This window comes from Saccoglossus kowalevskii, chromosome 7 (genome assembly GCF_978046115.1).
Source record: "Saccoglossus kowalevskii chromosome 7, keSacKowa6.1, whole genome shotgun sequence".
Lineage (NCBI taxonomy): Eukaryota > Metazoa > Hemichordata > Enteropneusta > Harrimaniidae > Saccoglossus > Saccoglossus kowalevskii.
Genome location: NC_140647.1, coordinates 7805892 through 7827711, shown reverse-complemented (window position 1 = coordinate 7827711; position 21820 = coordinate 7805892). Strand labels below are relative to the sequence as shown.

The 21820-nt window shown below is 36.3% G+C and overlaps 1 protein-coding gene across 1 annotated transcript in view; it reads right to left on the bottom strand.

The window, feature by feature from the left end:
- Nucleotides 1–808: 808 nt before the first annotated feature.
- LOC102808854 (uncharacterized) overlaps nt 809–21820 on the bottom strand; it is an 82627-nt gene continuing 61615 nt past the window's right edge. Inside the window, exons 19-24 of the mRNA XM_085501611.1 lie at nt 9345–9458; nt 8355–8537; nt 7125–7313; nt 6515–6710; nt 4662–4816; nt 809–3862 (exon numbers count right to left, since the gene is read on the bottom strand). Coding sequence (XP_085357737.1) covers nt 3683–3862; nt 4662–4816; nt 6515–6710; nt 7125–7313; nt 8355–8537; nt 9345–9458 — 1017 coding nt within the window. The 3' untranslated portion in view covers nt 809–3682. The remainder of the gene's footprint in view (nt 3863–4661; nt 4817–6514; nt 6711–7124; nt 7314–8354; nt 8538–9344; nt 9459–21820) is intronic.

The following is a 21820-nucleotide window of genomic DNA, read 5'->3' as shown; positions in this document are numbered from 1 at the left end:
GGCTGAAAATGCACAATTCGGAATTGGACAGTTAATTTTCAATGATGATTTGAGTAATCAGTGTGACAAAAAAAATTATTCATTAACACATTAGAACAAAAATTAAGAGAGCGAATTAGACAATTTAGTTTTTTCATAGACTCTTTCTAAGGTCTGGGGTTTTTTTGAAGAACTTTTGGCAACAATATAACCATGACAACTAATACATTATTACACATTACACTCGTTAGTCAGCTCTTCAATGTGGAAGTCCGGTTTGGCATTTTAATCAAAGAGAAATGAAATTAGACGAGTCTGTTCAACAATGATGGACAAAATATATTTGCAATGATTGTGATTTGAACTACAGGGTGTTTGCGTGGTGGTCAGATACTACCATTGTATACCCTGGAAACAAGTGATGACACGTTCAAATGTTGATTTCAGAGATTTTCTGCTATAAATATGGTCACTAATTGGTCAAAGACAAAAATCCAATCTGCATATGTGCATGTGTAAACCTTCATGATTTTCTTCGAACAAGATCAGTCCAGACAAGTCCAAAAATGATGTCAGACACGAACACAAATGCACATAACCAAAACACGAATTTCTGCTACTGACTACATCACAAAAAGACTGAAAAAGTTATTATATATTTGGATAACGGTAATAGAAATGTTCAGGAATCAATTATGCATTATTAATTATCACTAATGTCACTTGTAGTTGTTGCAATGTCATGATCCTTATTATCCTCCTCCAGTGTGATATTTGACCTCATCAATCTAATCCTGGAAAGTTGACAGAAAACAAAAACAGATAATGATACTTATAATGGTAACTTTATTATTGTCTACATGACCATTGTCTAAACATAACATGTAGACTCACATAAGTACACAATACAACACAGACTGGGGATAAAGAATGTAAGGTTAAATAAGTTACTATTCCTCGAATAGGGCGGTAGAGTCTGTTTAACCTCTTGTATTGAAGCATAGTACAGTTACAGAAAGAATATGACACGTTTTATTTTACAATGTAGCAATACAAGCTTGTTGCAAATTATTGATACAACCAAGTTTGTAACAAACTAGTCATTATAAGCTTGTTGCAAACATTGTATTAGTGAATAAATATGTTTCTAATGAGATGCTGAATTGTTACAAGTTACAGACATCGAGTTACGAACATAAAATTACAAATGACCACACTCATATTTCAAAAGCCACGCACACTTTTGCGAAACCACGACCAAATTGTAACTTTATGTTCAATTAACAGTTCGGGTTATGGGGAACAAAGATTTGTTGTGTTGTTTAAAGTTGTATGTTTCCCATAACGTTTAAATTACTGAATAATCACAGCTTGTCCAGACAATCACATACCTGTACTACTTTAGATCTATGTATTGAACAATTACACACACATTATACCGGTATTACAGTTTTAAAGCAATATATGATTTGACAGATAAAAATACATATATATATCATAGCAAAACGCATATGGTAGCATTGATTGAATTACATACTTTCAATGATTTAAATAATATCTGCTTCCTAAATCACTGAAAATATTTTCACTCTTCTACCGAAATATATAAAAACATTGGAAGGGTACACAAACAGATTAGCTGTGTTCTGGTGTACGTCCAGCAATCCCATTACTTTAAGTGATAATAGGTGTACATATATTTTCACATTGTGTATTTTAACTACTTTTCAGAAACAATATCATTCAAGACAGATTTTCCATTATAAAACGGGCCAATTTCACATAATCATAATGTGCTTATATGTAATCATATTCTACAATCTGACAGAAAGGTACAATATAATGTTGAAGTAAAAACATTCATGGTGTTTAGAGTAATCAACATAAATTGGGATTGCTTCAATGAATACACTTTTCACAACAGCTGCAACCAAATGCACTTTTATACAAATCATCTAATTCCTTGACTTAAACAAGTTATTGCTGCATGTTTGGGATCATCTACATAACACAGTACAAATTAATACTTCAAAAAACATGTCCACTTGCATAGTAAATATATCACACAAAGAAAAAACATACTTGACTCTTGAATTTGTTATCAAAAATAAAAATGAAATAAATATACACAGGAGTTCACAAGGTCTCACATCTCAAATGTTAACAACTCAATAAATAAAAATAAATGAAATAACCAACTTAATGTACATACGAAGTGTTAATATATATATATCATATATTGTATTGCCTTTAGGTTTTAGTAAAATTTCTCTAGCCTATTCATTTCACATTTTAATATATCACATAATACAAAAGGAAATACAATTGACGTATATTAATAATAATAGAATATATCACATGCAGGTACAGTTGCAAATGATTATATGACATTGTATAACGTAATTTACATGACACGTATGATGCAATACATTTATTAACATAACATAACACATGATTAAATCATGGAACTAACACCCAAGATACTGGTGTAATTTATGCATGACAACACACTATCTTAATACACACTAGTTTTGTTAATGTTAATGTTATATTTATTAAAATACTACAACATATTACAGTTTATGAATATGGAATAACACAGTACACTAAACAACATGTGTAACCAATGTTAAAGTTGTACTGGATTTTAGTGGTATATGAACATTACTCAGAAACATTTATTGTATGTAAACATCCATAGACAACATGCTAAGAGATATTAAACACACAGTATGGATCTTAACAAATTTCACATACATCAGTGAACTGAAATGTATATCATATTATAACTACTTATCTATAGACAAGTATGCATTTGCACCATGTGAAATAACAAGCATTGATTATATGTATTGCATTATTAATACAAGACACACATTTTACACCAATAGTGCAACATAGAAAAATACTATGTTCAAAATCATTGTATATTACACACAAATTCTGTTTACACACACTACTTACGAATCTACAATATTCCATGTTTGTCATGTTAAAAGATTGTGTATGATGTACAAAATGTGTCCATACATAGTACCTGTACTCATAAAACCATTACCAGACACATAAGTACCTTACAGTTATATCATCTTTAATATAGAAATTAATTTGATAGACTTTAATTTAAATATATTAGCAGTATTTGATTTATACTGCACTGTGGTATCATTTCTCAATAAATATACTGGTTTACTAAGAACCACTGGTAGGACACAAACACAAATCGACTATTTACAAACAAATCACTGTACATATACACAAACATTTACCTGGAATGACCCAACACATCTTATTCCATTTATATTGCTATTGTTACCCCTACACGGAGCTTAATGATATTTACAATATTCACTCACATTTAGTATAAATCTACTACATGTAACTACGCATGTATATCACATCACTCAGAATCAGCAGTGACTATGACAGTCATATTTTAAGTACAGCAAATGTTAATGCCTGTATGTAACCTTAACTGTAGATTTCCATCCATGTGTATGAGGGCGTCGCACTATACATCCATGTATGTCTCTGATATGACAATACAACAAATGAAAATATTAATGTCAGTCAATAATATCATAATGTAACTTTCCATATTGCCATTATTTCCATTAATTGCTATACATGATAGCAAGGTGTTCTATTTATAAGACAATCAGCTACAAGAAATCTACTTTATTGATTCAAGCATGATAGCAAATCAATCGATCTTTGTCAGATAATTGGCTGGCACGTAACCTTGGATACCATTCTTGTCTACCAGCCACCATTCAAGATTTCCTTCTATATCATGCTTGTTTACAATCATGACCACAGTTCCTTCATCTAAACTGATTTCGTTGGGTCCATTGGCCTCAAATGGCCACTCTGAATAGTAGTACTGTGAAGATAAATATTTGAAAGTGTCAGTGTGGTATTTGAAGTATTCTGCAGTTTGCAAATGCACTGATCATTGTGGCTCACTTCCATTGCAGGGAACCCTAATTAATCTACTTGTTGAAGCAGACGCTCCAAGCCCTTGTTCTAAAACATGTTTTCATTGATCATTTGCTTAAGACATATTCATGAAATATCCAAATCATCCTTCCCAAATCAGTGTATTATGCTGTTGAATATGTTTGAAGGGTAAAATGAACAAACACTGTGACAGATGTAAATAATTCACTCACAAAGTGAATAAATATCAGCCAGTGGACTTTGGCAGACTGAAAGTTTATTTCTCTGTGACAAAAACACTAAACAGATTAGACATTGGATATAGTAGGACATCAATTTGTTAAGAGATTCTACTTGGGTTGAAGCATAGGATATTGAAAACATAGAAAATTCACTAAATATGCAAACAAGCCTATTAAAAGGTGGTAGTCGTTGCACCACGCATGCACAAGATATATGGGTCTCATATAAACAAAGATGGCGACTGTCTGTTGCACAGATCAACGAGTACAAACTGAGACATTTTCAAGCTTTAATTAGGTAATTTTAGGTGATTGAAAGGTATCGAAGGAGTCACCGACGGTAATTAGTGCAAGTCAATGCTCATACTTGTGATTTCCATTAGAAGAGCGCATTGGATTGTGGGAAAATCAATGTTTATCAACACAAATATCGTACATGCGCAGCGCTACGAATACCTCGCTTTAAGTAAACAGAAAATCATACAATAATTGAGTACAAACCTCTGGAAGCTGTTGCCTGTAATCTTCATCACTTACATAGTCTATCTGTGACTGTGAGCTATTACTAAGATCTGAAATTGATGCCAATGGTGCTTCTCTGAGGTCAACATCACTGCAGGGTTCCAGTATACTTGAAGCAATGAAGCCTTGAGTTACTAGAAAATATATAAAATAACAATTTTGAAAAAACATTATGCATGTCTGAGAGGATATATTTATACATGTTTATATAATAAAACCAAACAAAACAAATTTCATTTAGTCTATCTAAAACAAGTCATTGAAAATGACACAGTCCCTGTTAAGTTCTCTTTGTGCTCGTCATATTAAAGCGGAGGGGTTGTCGCGAGTGTGTCCTTGAAACTTGAGTTCCAAGTGGCGTATACAACAGATTGTTTATTTACATCAAAACACGTGTTTCGTGTCATAGTAATATGGTCAAAATAAAAACAGCCGTTATTCAGCCATCTTTGATCTGATTATGAAGCACACTGATATGTATGATGTATGTGCCAAATATGAATGAAAATGGTACATAAATTGTGGAATTATAGTAGTAAGGCCAAAAAGTCAGATGGCTGTCAATCGGCCATCCTTGACCAGATTTTGAAACAAATTGTCATGGACATGCATCCTAACATGTATAAAGTACATGTACATTGTATATGCCAAATTTTAATGAAAACTGACAGAGCACGTCCAAGATACCGCATAAAAAAACAAAAGCAAGATGCCTGCCAGTCAACCATTTTTGATCCAATTGTGAAATAAATCGTCACGGACATATATCCTAACATGTATAATCTATGTACCAAGTTTGAATGACAACTGACAAAGCATGTCCAAAATACAACATTTTCAAAAAACAAGATGGCTGCCAGTCGGCCATTTTGAATCGAATCGCTAAACCACTGCATGTGCATATGTCCCACATAAGGTACTAGGCACATGCAAAGAATGAACGGAATCGGTCCACAGGATTCTGAAATATGACGTTGGATAGACTGACGCACGGACGGACAGACGGACGGTCGAACGGTCGGACGGACAGACTCAGGAACTCACGGACGATCGGGGACATGTATCCTAACATGTATGATCTATGTACTAAATTTGAATGAAAACTGACAAAGCATGTCCAAAATACAACATTTTCAAAAAACAAGATGGCTGCCAGTCGGCCATCTTTGATCCAATTGTGAAATAAATCATCATGGACATGTATCCTAACATGTATAATCTATGTACCAAGTTTGAATGAAAACTGACAAAGCATGTCCAAAATACATGATTTTCAAAAAACAAGATGGCTGCCAGTCGGCCATTTTGAATCGAATCGCTAAACCACTACATGTGCATATGTCCCACATAAAGTACTAGGCACATGCAAAGAATGAACGGAATCGGTCCAAGGGATTCTGAGATATGACTCTGGATGGACGCATGAACGCACGGACACACGGACACACTGACACACGGAGACCGAATTATAACTAATAAACTTGAGTATCAACAATTTGATAATATTCCCAAATAACTAATGCAAGAAGACAACACTTAAAGTTTACCATTAACAATTTCACAGACTGAACACTGGTTAACAACTGCAACATATCACTAAACAGTCAGGTAGAAAGACCTAGGTTATATAATGTGTTTTTGACAATAAAGATCATTTAGATTGTGAATAGGCATGCGTAATTTCAGCATTTTGCAACATGATGTTTGGGTATTTCACAATTTCCTAGGAATTTGCATTAAAACACAAAACATTCAGCTATAAATGTACAATAGTTAATCAATAATATCATAAGGGTAGGAAATTTCCCCAGAAATATATTTGCATGACGTACCTCCATTATCCACATACCACTTATCATTACCACCCATTGGATCTTGTTGTTTTATTACGGCAACCATATCACCACGGTTACAACTAATGTCCATGGAATCTCTGGCAGTGTATCCTAACGACAACTTATACAACTGGTCACTCCCATAGTTTGACAACAGCTGAGTTCTGTGTGTTTCCGTCTGCATTGCTGAATGCTAGGTGAAAAATGAATAATTATTCTGCAAGGCATGATGGGATTCTATCATTCAAGAGATACAATGGATAGCATGTGAAGGAAGTTATTTCAAGAAATCCAATACATTCAAAGATATAGAGATCACTAATTCTACCTATTATATAAACTTATTTGTCCTTATATGAAGGTGGATAAAAGTAAACTCCATACCATGTTCAATTCTTTGAATGCCAGAATTTCCCCACCATCACTTCTCATCTCAAAGAAGCAAAATAATAAATTACACCAAATCGATAAAAATATTCTAAGAATATATTAGTGCTGTCACTGAACAAATCATACATATTTGCTACTTCAGTAAAATACAGCAGGAATCTATCGAGTTTCCTTGACAACAAAAATGTATATTACAATGTAATTAAAGAATACTCACATGATTCTTGGGAGGGGTAGCTTGTCCAATAATAGATTTTCTGGATGACTTCCTATCAACTTTTTCACCTTTCTTGTCAAAATTCCTTGGTACAAAACTAAATACCATCATTTTCTCAGATGCATCTTGATGCTTTAGGGAAAAACTATCCAAGATATCTTCCCTTGTGGAATCAAGGATCATGGGTAACTAAAATAAAAAAAGAGTGTTTATAAACACACATATGTGGTACATGTCATCGTCCGCCTGCACGGTGTTGTTCCGTTCGGACATTCCTCTCTCTACAACACCGTGCGGTAATACCATTCATAATCGTGTATGTCACGTGGTTGCGCGATAGAAAGCTTTGTTACAAAGACTGCCAGAAAACGCTCGGAGCTCTGCATTTCTGATATTTTCGGCTTCATTACTGCCAATATGTGTTGCAGTGATATCACGAGCTTTGGGGTATAACACCTACTCTTCTATAATAGTCAACAGTGGTGACAACACTATTACCACTATTATTAAGTAAAGCTTGAATAGCTTTGGTCTGAATATCAGTGAGTTGCATGATGTATGGATATTGTCACTGTATCGCCTCGACATCCAAGCCACCACAGCTTTAGCTATGCTCAGCAACATTTATTCTCGGGTCAGGCATTTTCACCGCCTGGCAACCATCATGGTGAAACAAAGACCAATAAATTCTCAGAAAACGGTATTATGGGATGGTTGTTGTCACCCCCTACATATGCAAACTATTTAAATTTGGTTGGATTTCTTCAAAGTTAAGTTTGTGCTGTTTTCTCGATTTTTTGACCAGTGCACAGCAGCTCGCGCAGAGTCCATAGAAATACATGGTATTGTGGTGCGCGTCTTAAATAGCAACGTGGAGCGTTTAGTGACTTAGCTCCGCCTCGAAGATTTTGATAGCTTGGCCAAGCGCGTTGAAGAAAGAAGTTATATGATTGGCTGTTGTTAAACTGATTCTAAACTGTGAGGGCATTGTCACATACACATAGTCCTAATGAAATACTTCAAGGTGATATAGAGTGGAGTGCTTCGCCGGAACATTCACCTTGAAAATTCAAGATGGGTACATGTACATGTATTCTTATGTGAATACTGCAAAGTTATGCACAAAGATATAGACTTACATGTAGTAGGAGTTGATGAACTCTATGATTTGTGAAATGTTAAACTTAAATAAGAGTAAAGTAGGAATATCATGACAAATATGCCACTCACCTTAAGTAATGGATAAAGATGCTTTAACGTAGCATCAAAATGGTCCCTTTCAGCCTCAATAAATGACTGTACACATTCCTTAAACAATGTGACAGACAAACTATATAGTTTTGGTAACTCGTCCAATAATTGTGTATTCATGGCAGAGTAATTCTTCTTTGCCATTTGCCTTTCATCTTTAGCCTACAAAAACAATGTACTGTATATAAGTGAAGTGGCAAGGCGACATCTTTAAATGTTCAGTATGTACAAATATTCAATTATTAGGCACAGCATAATAAGTGCTACTATTGGTATTGCCCCAAAAAGACATATTTCTGATCCAGTGTGTGTCTCAGTTCAAAAGAGGCTGCTCATGATTTTGTGTTTTTTTGGTTTCTGTCAAAATATTGCATTATTGAAATTATTTTTTTCGAACACACTTTTTAAAGGCTTACATAAGTGCATAATATGTGTACTAGCAAGGATGTTATGAATGATATAGCAGACTCCAGTGTTATAGGGAATGATGGTAGTACTGGGGAGGGTTCATAAGTGCAGAAAAAAATGCATCCAAAAATAACTAAAATTAAAACACATGCAAGTATTTCATCCATCACTCAATCTGCAGTAAAGACAGACAGATATTGATTGAAGAGTGCAGACATTGGTTAAACAATTGTATCAACAGTTACTAGTGAGATAACACTACAAATAATGATCACAGCTGAAGAGTGATATCTAGAAAAATGGATTCAAATATTAAATTTCATATACTTTTTGTGGATGATAGTTCAGGAACATATAAATTTTTCTATAATAACTGATTTCCTAAACGCATCATCAAGATTGTGTAATGTATCAGACCATGGAAGTAAAAGAATTTTAAAAAGGCGGCAAAAACAACCAACATGTACTATAAGGAAAACTGAAGATGAGGAAAACAAAAATCAAAATAAATGCACAACAACAAGAACCAGTGATAACATCTAAAGGTTGAAGATGTCCAACCTCCTTGGAATGTTTTTCTTTATGTCCAATTTTACTAGTTGGACTCATTGGACTCTCCAGTTTTTCCAGTTCTTTTTCCAGATCCTCTTTACTGTCCTTATCTTTGATTTTGGACTGCATGTAAGAAATTATGGTAGGAACAAAGAGATACATGTATGTACGTACTTGATGATCAATAACATGAGAACTATATAGACTGAAATGTGTGCAAAATGAACTTTTAAGATCAACTACTGTAAGAATATGTGTGATCAGCCACTGTAAGAATCTGTGTGATCAGCCACTGTAAGAATATGTGTGATCAACCACTGTAAGAATATGTGTGATCAGCCACTGTAAGAATCTGTGTGATCAACCACTGTAAGAATATGTGTGATCAGCCACTGTAAGAATATGTGTGATCAGCCACTGTAAGAATATGTGTGATCAGCCACTGTAAGAATATGTGTGATCAGCCACTGTAAGAATATGTGTGATCAACCACTGTAAGAATATGTGTGATCAGCCACTGTAAGAATATGTGTGATCAGCCACTGTAAGAATCTGTGTGATCAACCACTGTAAGAATATGTGTGATCAACCACTGTAAGAATATGTGTGATCAGCCACTGTAAGAATATGTGTGATCAGCCACTGTAAGAATATGTGTGATCAGCCACTGTAAGAATATGTGTGATCAGCCACTGTAAGAATATGTGTGATCAGCCACTGTAAGAATATGTGTGATCAGCCACTGTAAGAATATGTGTGATCAGCCACTGTAAGAATATGTGTGATCAGCCACTGTAAGAATATGTGTGATCAGCCACTGTAAGAATATGTGTGATCAACCACTGTAAGAATATGTGTGATCAACCACTGTAAGAATATGTGTGATCAACCACTGTAAGAATATGTGTGATCAGCCACTGTAAGAATATGTGTGATCAGCCACTGTAAGAATATGTGTGATCAGCCACTGTAAGAATATGTGTGATCAGCCACTGTAAGAATATGTGTGATCAACCACTGTAAGAATATGTGTGATCAACCACTGTAAGAATATGTGTGATCAACCACTGTAAGAATATGTGTGATCAACCACTGTAAGAATATGTGTGATCAACCACTGTAAGAATATGTGTGATCAACCACTGTAAGAATATGTGTGATCAACCACTGTAAGAATATGTGTGATCAACCACTGTAAGAATATGTGTGATCAACCACTGTAAGAATATGTGTGATCAGCCACTGTAAGAATATGTGTGATCAGCCACTGTAAGAATATGTGTGATCAGCCACTGTAAGAATATGTGTGATCAGCCACTGTAAGAATATGTGTGATCAGCCACTGTAAGAATATGTGTGATCAGCCACTGTAAGAATATGTGTGATCAGCCACTGTAAGAATATGTGTGATCAACCACTGTAAGAATATGTGTGATCAACCACTGTAAGAATATGTGTGATCAACCACTGTAAGAATATGTGTGATCAACCACTGTAAGAATATGTGTGATCAACCACTGTAAGAATATGTGTGATCAACCACTGTAAGAATATGTGTGATCAACCACTGTAAGAATATGTGTGATCAACCACTGTAAGAATATGTGTGATCAACCACTGTAAGAATATGTGTGATCAACCACTGTAAGAATATGTGTGATCAACCACTGTAAGAATATGTGTGATCAACCACTGTAAGAATATGTGTGATCAACCACTGTAAGAATATGTGTGATCAACCACTGTAAGAATATGTGTGATCAACCACTGTAAGAATATGTGTGATCAACCACTGTAAGAATATGTGTGATCAACACCTGTAAGAATATGTGTGATCAACCACTGTAAGAATATGTGTGATCAACCACTGTAAGAATATGTGTGATCAACCACTGTAAGAATATGTGTGATCAACCACTGTAAGAATATGTGTGATCAACCACTGTAAGAATATGTGTGATCAACCACTGTAAGAATATGTGTGATCAACCACTGTAAGAATATGTGTGATCAACCACTGTAAGAATATGTGTGATCAGCCATTGTAAGAATCTGTGTGATCAACCACTGTAAGAATATGTGTGATCAGCCACTGTAAGAATCTGTGTGATCAACCACTGTAAGAATATGTGTGATCAACCACTGTAAGAATATGTGTGATCAACCACTGTAAGAATATGTGTGATCAACCACTGTAAGAATATGTGTGATCAGCCACTGTAAGAATATGTGTGATCAACCACTGTAAGAATATGTGTGATCAGCCACTGTAAGAATATGTGTGATCAACCACTGTAAGAATATGTGTGATCAGCCACTGTAAGAATATGTGTGATCAGCCACTGTAAGAATATGTGTGATCAACCACTGTAAGAATATGTGTGATCAACCACTGTAAGAATATGTGTGATCAACCACTGTAAGAATATGTGTGATCAACCACTGTAAGAATATGTGTGATCAACCACTGTAAGAATATGTGTGATCAACCACTGTAAGAATATGTGTGATCAACCACTGTAAGAATATGTGTGATCAACCACTGTAAGAATATGTGTGATCAACCACTGTAAGAATATGTGTGATCAACCACTGTAAGAATATGTGTGATCAGCCACTGTAAGAATATGTGTGATCAACCACTGTAAGAATATGTGTGATCAGCCACTGTAAGAATATGTGTGATCAGCCACTGTAAGAATATGTGTGATCAGCCACTGTAAGAATATGTGTGATCAACCACTGTAAGAATATGTGTGATCAGCCACTGTAAGAATATGTGTGATCAGCCACTGTAAGAATATGTGTGATCAACCACTGTAAGAATATGTGTGATCAGCCACTGTAAGAATATGTGTGATCAGCCACTGTAAGAATATGTGTGATCAACCACTGTAAGAATATGTGTGATCAGCCACTGTAAGAATATGTGTGATCAGCCACTGTAAGAATATGTGTGATCAGCCACTGTAAGAATATGTGTGATCAACCACTGTAAGAATATGTGTGATCAACCACTGTAAGAATATGTGTGATCAACCACTGTAAGAATATGTGTGATCAGCCACTGTAAGAATATGTGTGATCAGCCACTGTAAGAATATGTGTGATCAGCCACTGTAAGAATATGTGTGATCAGCCACTGTAAGAATATGTGTGATCAGCCACTGTAAGAATATGTGTGATCAGCCACTGTAAGAATATGTGTGATCAGCCACTGTAAGAATATGTGTGATCAGCCACTGTAAGAATATGTGTGATCAACCACTGTAAGAATCTGTGTGATCAACCACTGTAAGAATATGTGTGATCAACCACTGTAAGAATCTGTGTGATCAACCACTGTAAGAATATGTGTGATCAGCCACTGTAAGAATATGTGTGATCAGCCACTGTAAGAATATGTGTGATCAGCCACTGTAAGAATATGTGTGATCAGCCACTGTAAGAATATGTGTGATCAGCCACTGTAAGAATATGTGTGATCAGCCACTGTAAGAATATGTGTGATCAGCCACTGTAAGAATATGTGTGATCAGCCACTGTAAGAATATGTGTGATCAGCCACTGTAAGAATATGTGTGATCAACCACTGTAAGAATATGTGTGATCAACCACTGTAAGAATATGTGTGATCAACCACTGTAAGAATATGTGTGATCAGCCACTGTAAGAATATGTGTGATCAGCCACTGTAAGAATATGTGTGATCAGCCACTGTAAGAATATGTGTGATCAGCCACTGTAAGAATATGTGTGATCAGCCACTGTAAGAATATGTGTGATCAGCCACTGTAAGAATATGTGTGATCAGCCACTGTAAGAATATGTGTGATCAGCCACTGTAAGAATATGTGTGATCAACCACTGTAAGAATATGTGTGATCAACCACTGTAAGAATCTGTGTGATCAACCACTGTAAGAATCTGTGTGATCAACCACTGTAAGAATCTGTGTGATCAACCACTGTAAGAATATGTGTGATCAGCCACTGTAAGAATATGTGTGATCAGCCACTGTAAGAATATGTGTGATCAGCCACTGTAAGAATATGTGTGATCAGCCACTGTAAGAATATGTGTGATCAGCCACTGTAAGAATATGTGTGATCAGCCACTGTAAGAATATGTGTGATCAACCACTGTAAGAATATGTGTGATCAGCCACTGTAAGAATATGTGTGATCAGCCACTGTAAGAATATGTGTGATCAGCCACTGTAAGAATATGTGTGATCAACCACTGTAAGAATATGTGTGATCAACCACTGTAAGAATATGTGTGATCAACCACTGTAAGAATATGTGTGATCAGCCACTGTAAGAATATGTGTGATCAGCCACTGTAAGAATATGTGTGATCAGCCACTGTAAGAATATGTGTGATCAGCCACTGTAAGAATATGTGTGATCAACCACTGTAAGAATATGTGTGATCAACCACTGTAAGAATATGTGTGATCAACCACTGTAAGAATATGTGTGATCAACCACTGTAAGAATATGTGTGATCAACCACTGTAAGAATATGTGTGATCAACCACTGTAAGAATATGTGTGATCAACCACTGTAAGAATATGTGTGATCAACCACTGTAAGAATATGTGTGATCAGCCACTGTAAGAATATGTGTGATCAGCCACTGTAAGAATATGTGTGATCAGCCACTGTAAGAATATGTGTGATCAGCCACTGTAAGAATATGTGTGATCAGCCACTGTAAGAATATGTGTGATCAGCCACTGTAAGAATATGTGTGATCAGCCACTGTAAGAATATGTGTGATCAACCACTGTAAGAATATGTGTGATCAACCACTGTAAGAATATGTGTGATCAACCACTGTAAGAATATGTGTGATCAACCACTGTAAGAATATGTGTGATCAACCACTGTAAGAATATGTGTGATCAACCACTGTAAGAATATGTGTGATCAACCACTGTAAGAATATGTGTGATCAACCACTGTAAGAATATGTGTGATCAACCACTGTAAGAATATGTGTGATCAACCACTGTAAGAATATGTGTGATCAACCACTGTAAGAATATGTGTGATCAACCACTGTAAGAATATGTGTGATCAACCACTGTAAGAATATGTGTGATCAACCACTGTAAGAATATGTGTGATCAACCACTGTAAGAATATGTGTGATCAACCACTGTAAGAATATGTGTGATCAACCACTGTAAGAATATGTGTGATCAGCCACTGTAAGAATCTGTGTGATCAACCACTGTAAGAATATGTGTGATCAGCCACTGTAAGAATCTGTGTGATCAACCACTGTAAGAATATGTGTGATCAACCACTGTAAGAATATGTGTGATCAACCACTGTAAGAATATGTGTGATCAGCCACTGTAAGAATATGTGTGATCAGCCACTGTAAGAATATGTGTGATCAGCCACTGTAAGAATATGTGTGATCAACCACTGTAAGAATATGTGTGATCAACCACTGTAAGAATATGTGTGATCAGCCACTGTAAGAATATGTGTGATCAGCCACTGTAAGAATATGTGTGATCAACCACGGTAAGAATATGTGTGATCAACCACTGTAAGAATATGTGTGATCAACCACTGTAAGAATATGTGTGATCAACCACTGTAAGAATATGTGTGATCAACCACTGTAAGAATATGTGTGATCAGCCACTGTAAGAATATGTGTGATCAGCCACTGTAAGAATATGTGTGATCAGCCACTGTAAGAATATGTGTGATCAACCACTGTAAGAATATGTATGATCAACCACTGTAAGAATATGTGTGATCAGCCACTGTAAGAATATGTGTGATCAGCCACTGTAAGAATATGTGTGATCAGCCACTGTAAGAATATGTGTGATCAGCCACTGTAAGAATATGTGTGATCAGCCACTGTAAGAATATGTGTGATCAGCCACTGTAAGAATATGTGTGATCAGCCACTGTAAGAATATGTGTGATCAGCCACTGTAAGAATATGTGTGATCAACCACTGTAAGAATATGTGTGATCAGCCACTGTAAGAATATGTGTGATCAACCACTGTAAGAATATGTGTGATCAACCACTGTAAGAATATGTGTGATCAGCCACTGTAAGAATATGTGTGATCAGCCACTGTAAGAATATGTGTGATCAGCCACTGTAAGAATATGTGTGATCAGCCACTGTAAGAATATGTGTGATCAACCACTGTAAGAATATGTGTGATCAGCCACTGTAAGAATATGTGTGATCAACCACTGTAAGAATATGTGTGATCAACCACTGTAAGAATATGTGTGATCAACCACTGTAAGAATATGTGTGATCAACCACTGTAAGAATATGTGTGATCAACCACTGTAAGAATATGTGTGATCAGCCACTGTAAGAATATGTGTGATCAGCCACTGTAAGAATATGTGTGATCAGCCACTGTAAGAATATGTGTGATCAGCCACTGTAAGAATATGTGTGATCAACCACTGTAAGAATATGTGTGATCAACCACTGTAAGAATCTGTGTGATCAACCACTGTAAGAATCTGTGTGATCAACCACTGTAAGAATATGTGTGATCAGCCACTGTAAGAATATGTGTGATCAGCCACTGTAAGAATATGTGTGATCAACCACTGTAAGAATATGTGTGATCAACCACTGTAAGAATATGTGTGATCAACCACTGTAAGAATATGTGTGATCAGCCACTGTAAGAATATGTGTGATCAGCCACTGTAAGAATATGTGTGATCAGCCACTGTAAGAATATGTGTGATCAGCCACTGTAAGAATATGTGTGATCAGCCACTGTAAGAATATGATATGTGTGATCAGCCACTGTAAGAATATGTGTGATCAGCCACTGTAAGAATATGTGTGATCAGCCACTGTAAGAATATGTGTGATCAGCCACTGTAAGAATATGTGTGATCAGCCACTGTAAGAATATGTGTGATCAACCACTGTAAGAATATGTGTGATCAGCCACTGTAAGAATATGTGTGATCAGCCACTGTAAGAATATGTGTGATCAGCCACTGTAAGAATATGTGTGATCAACCACTGTAAGAATATGTGTGATCAGCCACTGTAAGAATATGTGTGATCAGCCACTGTAAGAATATGTGTGATCAGCCACTGTAAGAATATGTGTGATCAGCCACTGTAAGAATATGTGTGATCAGCCACTGTAAGAATATGTGTGATCAGCCACTGTAAGAATATGTGTGATCAGCCACTGTAAGAATATGTGTGATCAGCCACTGTAAGAATATGTGTGATCAGCCACTGTAAGAATATGTGTGATCAGCCACTGTAAGAATATGTGTGATCAGCCACTGTAAGAATATGTGTGATCAACCACTGTAAGAATATGTGTGATCAGCCACTGTAAGAATATGTGTGATCAGCCACTGTAAGAATATGTGTGATCAGCCACTGTAAGAATATGTGTGATCAGCCACTGTAAGAATATGTGTGATCAGCCACTGTAAGAATATGTGTGATCAGCCACTGTAAGAATATGTGTGATCAGCCACTGTAAGAATATGTGTGATCAGCCACTGTAAGAATATGTGTGATCAACCACTGTAAGAATATGTGTGATCAACCACTGTAAGAATATGTGTGATCAACCACTGTAAGAATATGTGTGATCAACCACTGTAAGAATATGTGTGATCAACCACTGTAAGAATATGTGTGATCAGCCACTGTAAGAATATGTGTGATCAACCACTGTAAGAATATGTGTGATCAACCACTGTAAGAATATGTGTGATCAACCACTGTAAGAATCTGTGTGATCAACCACTGTAAGAATATGTGTGATCAGCCACTGTAAGAATATGTGTGATCAGCCACTGTAAGAATATGTGTGATCAACCACTGTAAGAATATGTGTGATCAACCACTGTAAGAATATGTGTGATCAACCACTGTAAGAATATGTGTGATCAGCCACTGTAAGAATATGTGTGATCAGCCACTGTAAGAATATGTGTGATCAGCCACTGTAAGAATATGTGTGATCAGCCACTGTAAGAATATGTGTGATCAGCCACTGTAAGAATATGTGTGATCAACCACTGTAAGAATATGTGTGATCAACCACTGTAAGAATATGTGTGATCAACCACTGTAAGAATATGTGTGATCAACCACTGTAAGAATATGTGTGATCAACACCTGTAAGAATATGTGTGATCAACCACTGTAAGAATATGTGTGATCAACCACTGTAAGAATATGTGTGATCAACCACTGTAAGAATATGTGTGATCAACCACTGTAAGAATATGTGTGATCAACCACTGTAAGAATATGTGTGATCAACCACTGTAAGAATATGTGTGATCAACCACTGTAAGAATATGTGTGATCAACCACTGTAAGAATATGTGTGATCAGCCATTGTAAGAATCTGTGTGATCAACCACTGTAAGAATATGTGTGATCAGCCACTGTAAGAATCTGTGTGATCAACCACTGTAAGAATATGTGTGATCAACCACTGTAAGAATATGTGTGATCAACCACTGTAAGAATATGTGTGATCAACCACTGTAAGAATATGTGTGATCAGCCACTGTAAGAATATGTGTGATCAACCACTGTAAGAATATGTGTGATCAGCCACTGTAAGAATATGTGTGATCAACCACTGTAAGAATATGTGTGATCAGCCACTGTAAGAATATGTGTGATCAGCCACTGTAAGAATATGTGTGATCAACCACTGTAAGAATATGTGTGATCAACCACTGTAAGAATATGTGTGATCAACCACTGTAAGAATATGTGTGATCAACCACTGTAAGAATATGTGTGATCAACCACTGTAAGAATATGTGTGATCAACCACTGTAAGAATATGTGTGATCAACCACTGTAAGAATATGTGTGATCAACCACTGTAAGAATATGTGTGATCAACCACTGTAAGAATATGTGTGATCAGCCACTGTAAGAATATGTGTGATCAGCCACTGTAAGAATATGTGTGATCAACCACTGTAAGAATATGTGTGATCAGCCACTGTAAGAATATGTGTGATCAGCCACTGTAAGAATATGTGTGATCAGCCACTGTAAGAATATGTGTGATCAACCACTGTAAGAATATGTGTGATCAGCCACTGTAAGAATATGTGTGATCAGCCACTGTAAGAATATGTGTGATCAACCACTGTAAGAATATGTGTGATCAGCCACTGTAAGAATATGTGTGATCAGCCACTGTAAGAATATGTGTGATCAACCACTGTAAGAATATGTGTGATCAGCCACTGTAAGAATATGTGTGATCAGCCACTGTAAGAATATGTGTGATCAGCCACTGTAAGAATATGTGTGATCAACCACTGTAAGAATATGTGTGATCAACCACTGTAAGAATATGTGTGATCAGCCACTGTAAGAATATGTGTGATCAGCCACTGTAAGAATATGTGTGATCAGCCACTGTAAGAATATGTGTGATCAGCCACTGTAAGAATATGTGTGATCAGCCACTGTAAGAATATGTGTGATCAGCCACTGTAAGAATATGTGTGATCAGCCACTGTAAGAATATGTGTGATCAGCCACTGTAAGAATATGTGTGATCAGCCACTGTAAGAATATGTGTGATCAACCACTGTAAGAATCTGTGTGATCAACCACTGTAAGAATATGTGTGATCAACCACTGTAAGAATCTGTGTGATCAACCACTGTAAGAATATGTGTGATCAGCCACTGTAAGAATATGTGTGATCAGCCACTGTAAGAATATGTGTGATCAGCCACTGTAAGAATATGTGTGATCAGCCACTGTAAGAATATGTGTGATCAGCCACTGTAAGAATATGTGTGATCAGCCACTGTAAGAATATGTGTGATCAGCCACTGTAAGAATATGTGTGATCAGCCACTGTAAGAATATGTGTGATCAGCCACTGTAAGAATATGTGTGATCAGCCACTGTAAGAATATGTGTGATCAACCACTGTAAGAATATGTGTGATCAACCACTGTAAGAATATGTGTGATCAGCCACTGTAAGAATATGTGTGATCAGCCACTGTAAGAATATGTGTGATCAGCCACTGTAAGAATATGTGTGATCAGCCACTGTAAGAATATGTGTGATCAGCCACTGTAAGAATATGTGTGATCAGCCACTGTAAGAATATGTGTGATCAGCCACTGTAAGAATATGTGTGATCAACCACTGTAAGAATATGTGTGATCAACCACTGTAAGAATCTGTGTGATCAACCACTGTAAGAATCTGTGTGATCAACCACTGTAAGAATCTGTGTGATCAACCACTGTAAGAATATGTGTGATCAGCCACTGTAAGAATATGTGTGATCAGCCACTGTAAGAATATGTGTGATCAGCCACTGTAAGAATATGTGTGATCAGCCACTGTAAGAATATGTGTGATCAGCCACTGTAAGAATATGTGTGATCAGCCACTGTAAGAATATGTGTGATCAGCCACTGTAAGAATATGTGTGATCAACCACTGTAAGAATATGTGTGATCAGCCACTGTAAGAATATGTGTGATCAGCCACTGTAAGAATATGTGTGATCAGCCACTGTAAGAATATGTGTGATCAACCACTGTAAGAATATGTGTGATCAACCACTGTAAGAATATGTGTGATCAACCACTGTAAGAATATGTGTGATCAGCCACTGTAAGAATATGTGTGATCAGCCACTGTAAGAATATGTGTGATCAGCCACTGTAAGAATATGTGTGATCAGCCACTGTAAGAATATGTGTGATCAACCACTGTAAGAATATGTGTGATCAACCACTGTAAGAATATGTGTGATCAACCACTGTAAGAATATGTGTGATCAACCACTGTAAGAATATGTGTGATCAACCACTGTAAGAATATGTGTGATCAACCACTGTAAGAATATGTGTGATCAACCACTGTAAGAATATGTGTGATCAACCACTGTAAGAATATGTGTGATCAACCACTGTAAGAATATGTGTGATCAGCCACTGTAAGAATATGTGTGATCAGCCACTGTAAGAATATGTGTGATCAGCCACTGTAAGAATATGTGTGATCAGCCACTGTAAGAATATGTGTGATCAGCCACTGTAAGAATATGTGTGATCAGCCACTGTAAGAATATGTGTGATCAGCCACTGTAAGAATATGTGTGATCAGCCACTGTAAGAATATGTGTGATCAACCACTGTAAGAATATGTGTGATCAACCACTGTAAGAATATGTGTGATCAACCACTGTAAGAATATGTGTGATCAACCACTGTAAGAATATGTGTGATCAACCACTGTAAGAATATGTGTGATCAACCACTGTAAGAATATGTGTGATCAACCACTGTAAGAATATGTGTGATCAACCACTGTAAGAATATGTGTGATCAACCACTGTAAGAATATGTGTGATCAACCACTGTAAGAATATGTGTGATCAACCACTGTAAGAATATGTGTGATCAACCACTGTAAGAATATGTGTGATCAACCACTGTAAGAATATGTGTGATCAACCACTGTAAGAATATGTGTGATCAACCACTGTAAGAATATGTGTGATCAACCACTGTAAGAATATGTGTGATCAGCCACTGTAAGAATATGTGTGATCAGCCACTGTAAGAATATGTGTGATCAGCCACTGTAAGAATATGTGTGATCAACCACTGTAAGAATATGTGTGATCAACCACTGTAAGAATATGTGTGATCAGCCACTGTAAGAATATGTGTGATCAGCCACTGTAAGAATATGTGTGATCAGCCACTGTAAGAATATGTGTGATCAGCCACTGTAAGAATATGTGTGATCAACCACTGTAAGAATATGTGTGATCAGCCACTGTAAGAATATGTGTGATCAACCACTGTAAGAATATGTGTGATCAACCACTGTAAGAATATGTGTGATCAACCACTGTAAGAATATGTGTGATCAACCACTGTAAGAATATGTGTGATCAACCACTGTAAGAATATGTGTGATCAGCCACTGTAAGAATATGTGTGATCAGCCACTGTAAGAATATGTGTGATCAGCCACTGTAAGAATATGTGTGATCAACCACTGTAAGAATATGTGTGATCAACCACTGTAAGAATATGTGTGATCAACCACTGTAAGAATCTGTGTGATCAACCACTGTAAGAATATGTGTGATCAGCCACTGTAAGAATATGTGTGATCAGCCACTGTAAGAATATGTGTGATCAACCACTGTAAGAATATGTGTGATCAACCACTGTAAGAATATGTGTGATCAACCACTGTAAGAATATGTGTGATCAGCCACTGTAAGAATATGTGTGATCAGCCACTGTAAGAATATGTGTGATCAGCCACTGTAAGAATATGTGTGATCAGCCACTGTAAGAATATGTGTGATCAGCCACTGTAAGAATATGATATGTGTGATCAGCCACTGTAAGAATATGTGTGATCAACCACTGTAAGAATATGTGTGATCAACCACTGTAAGA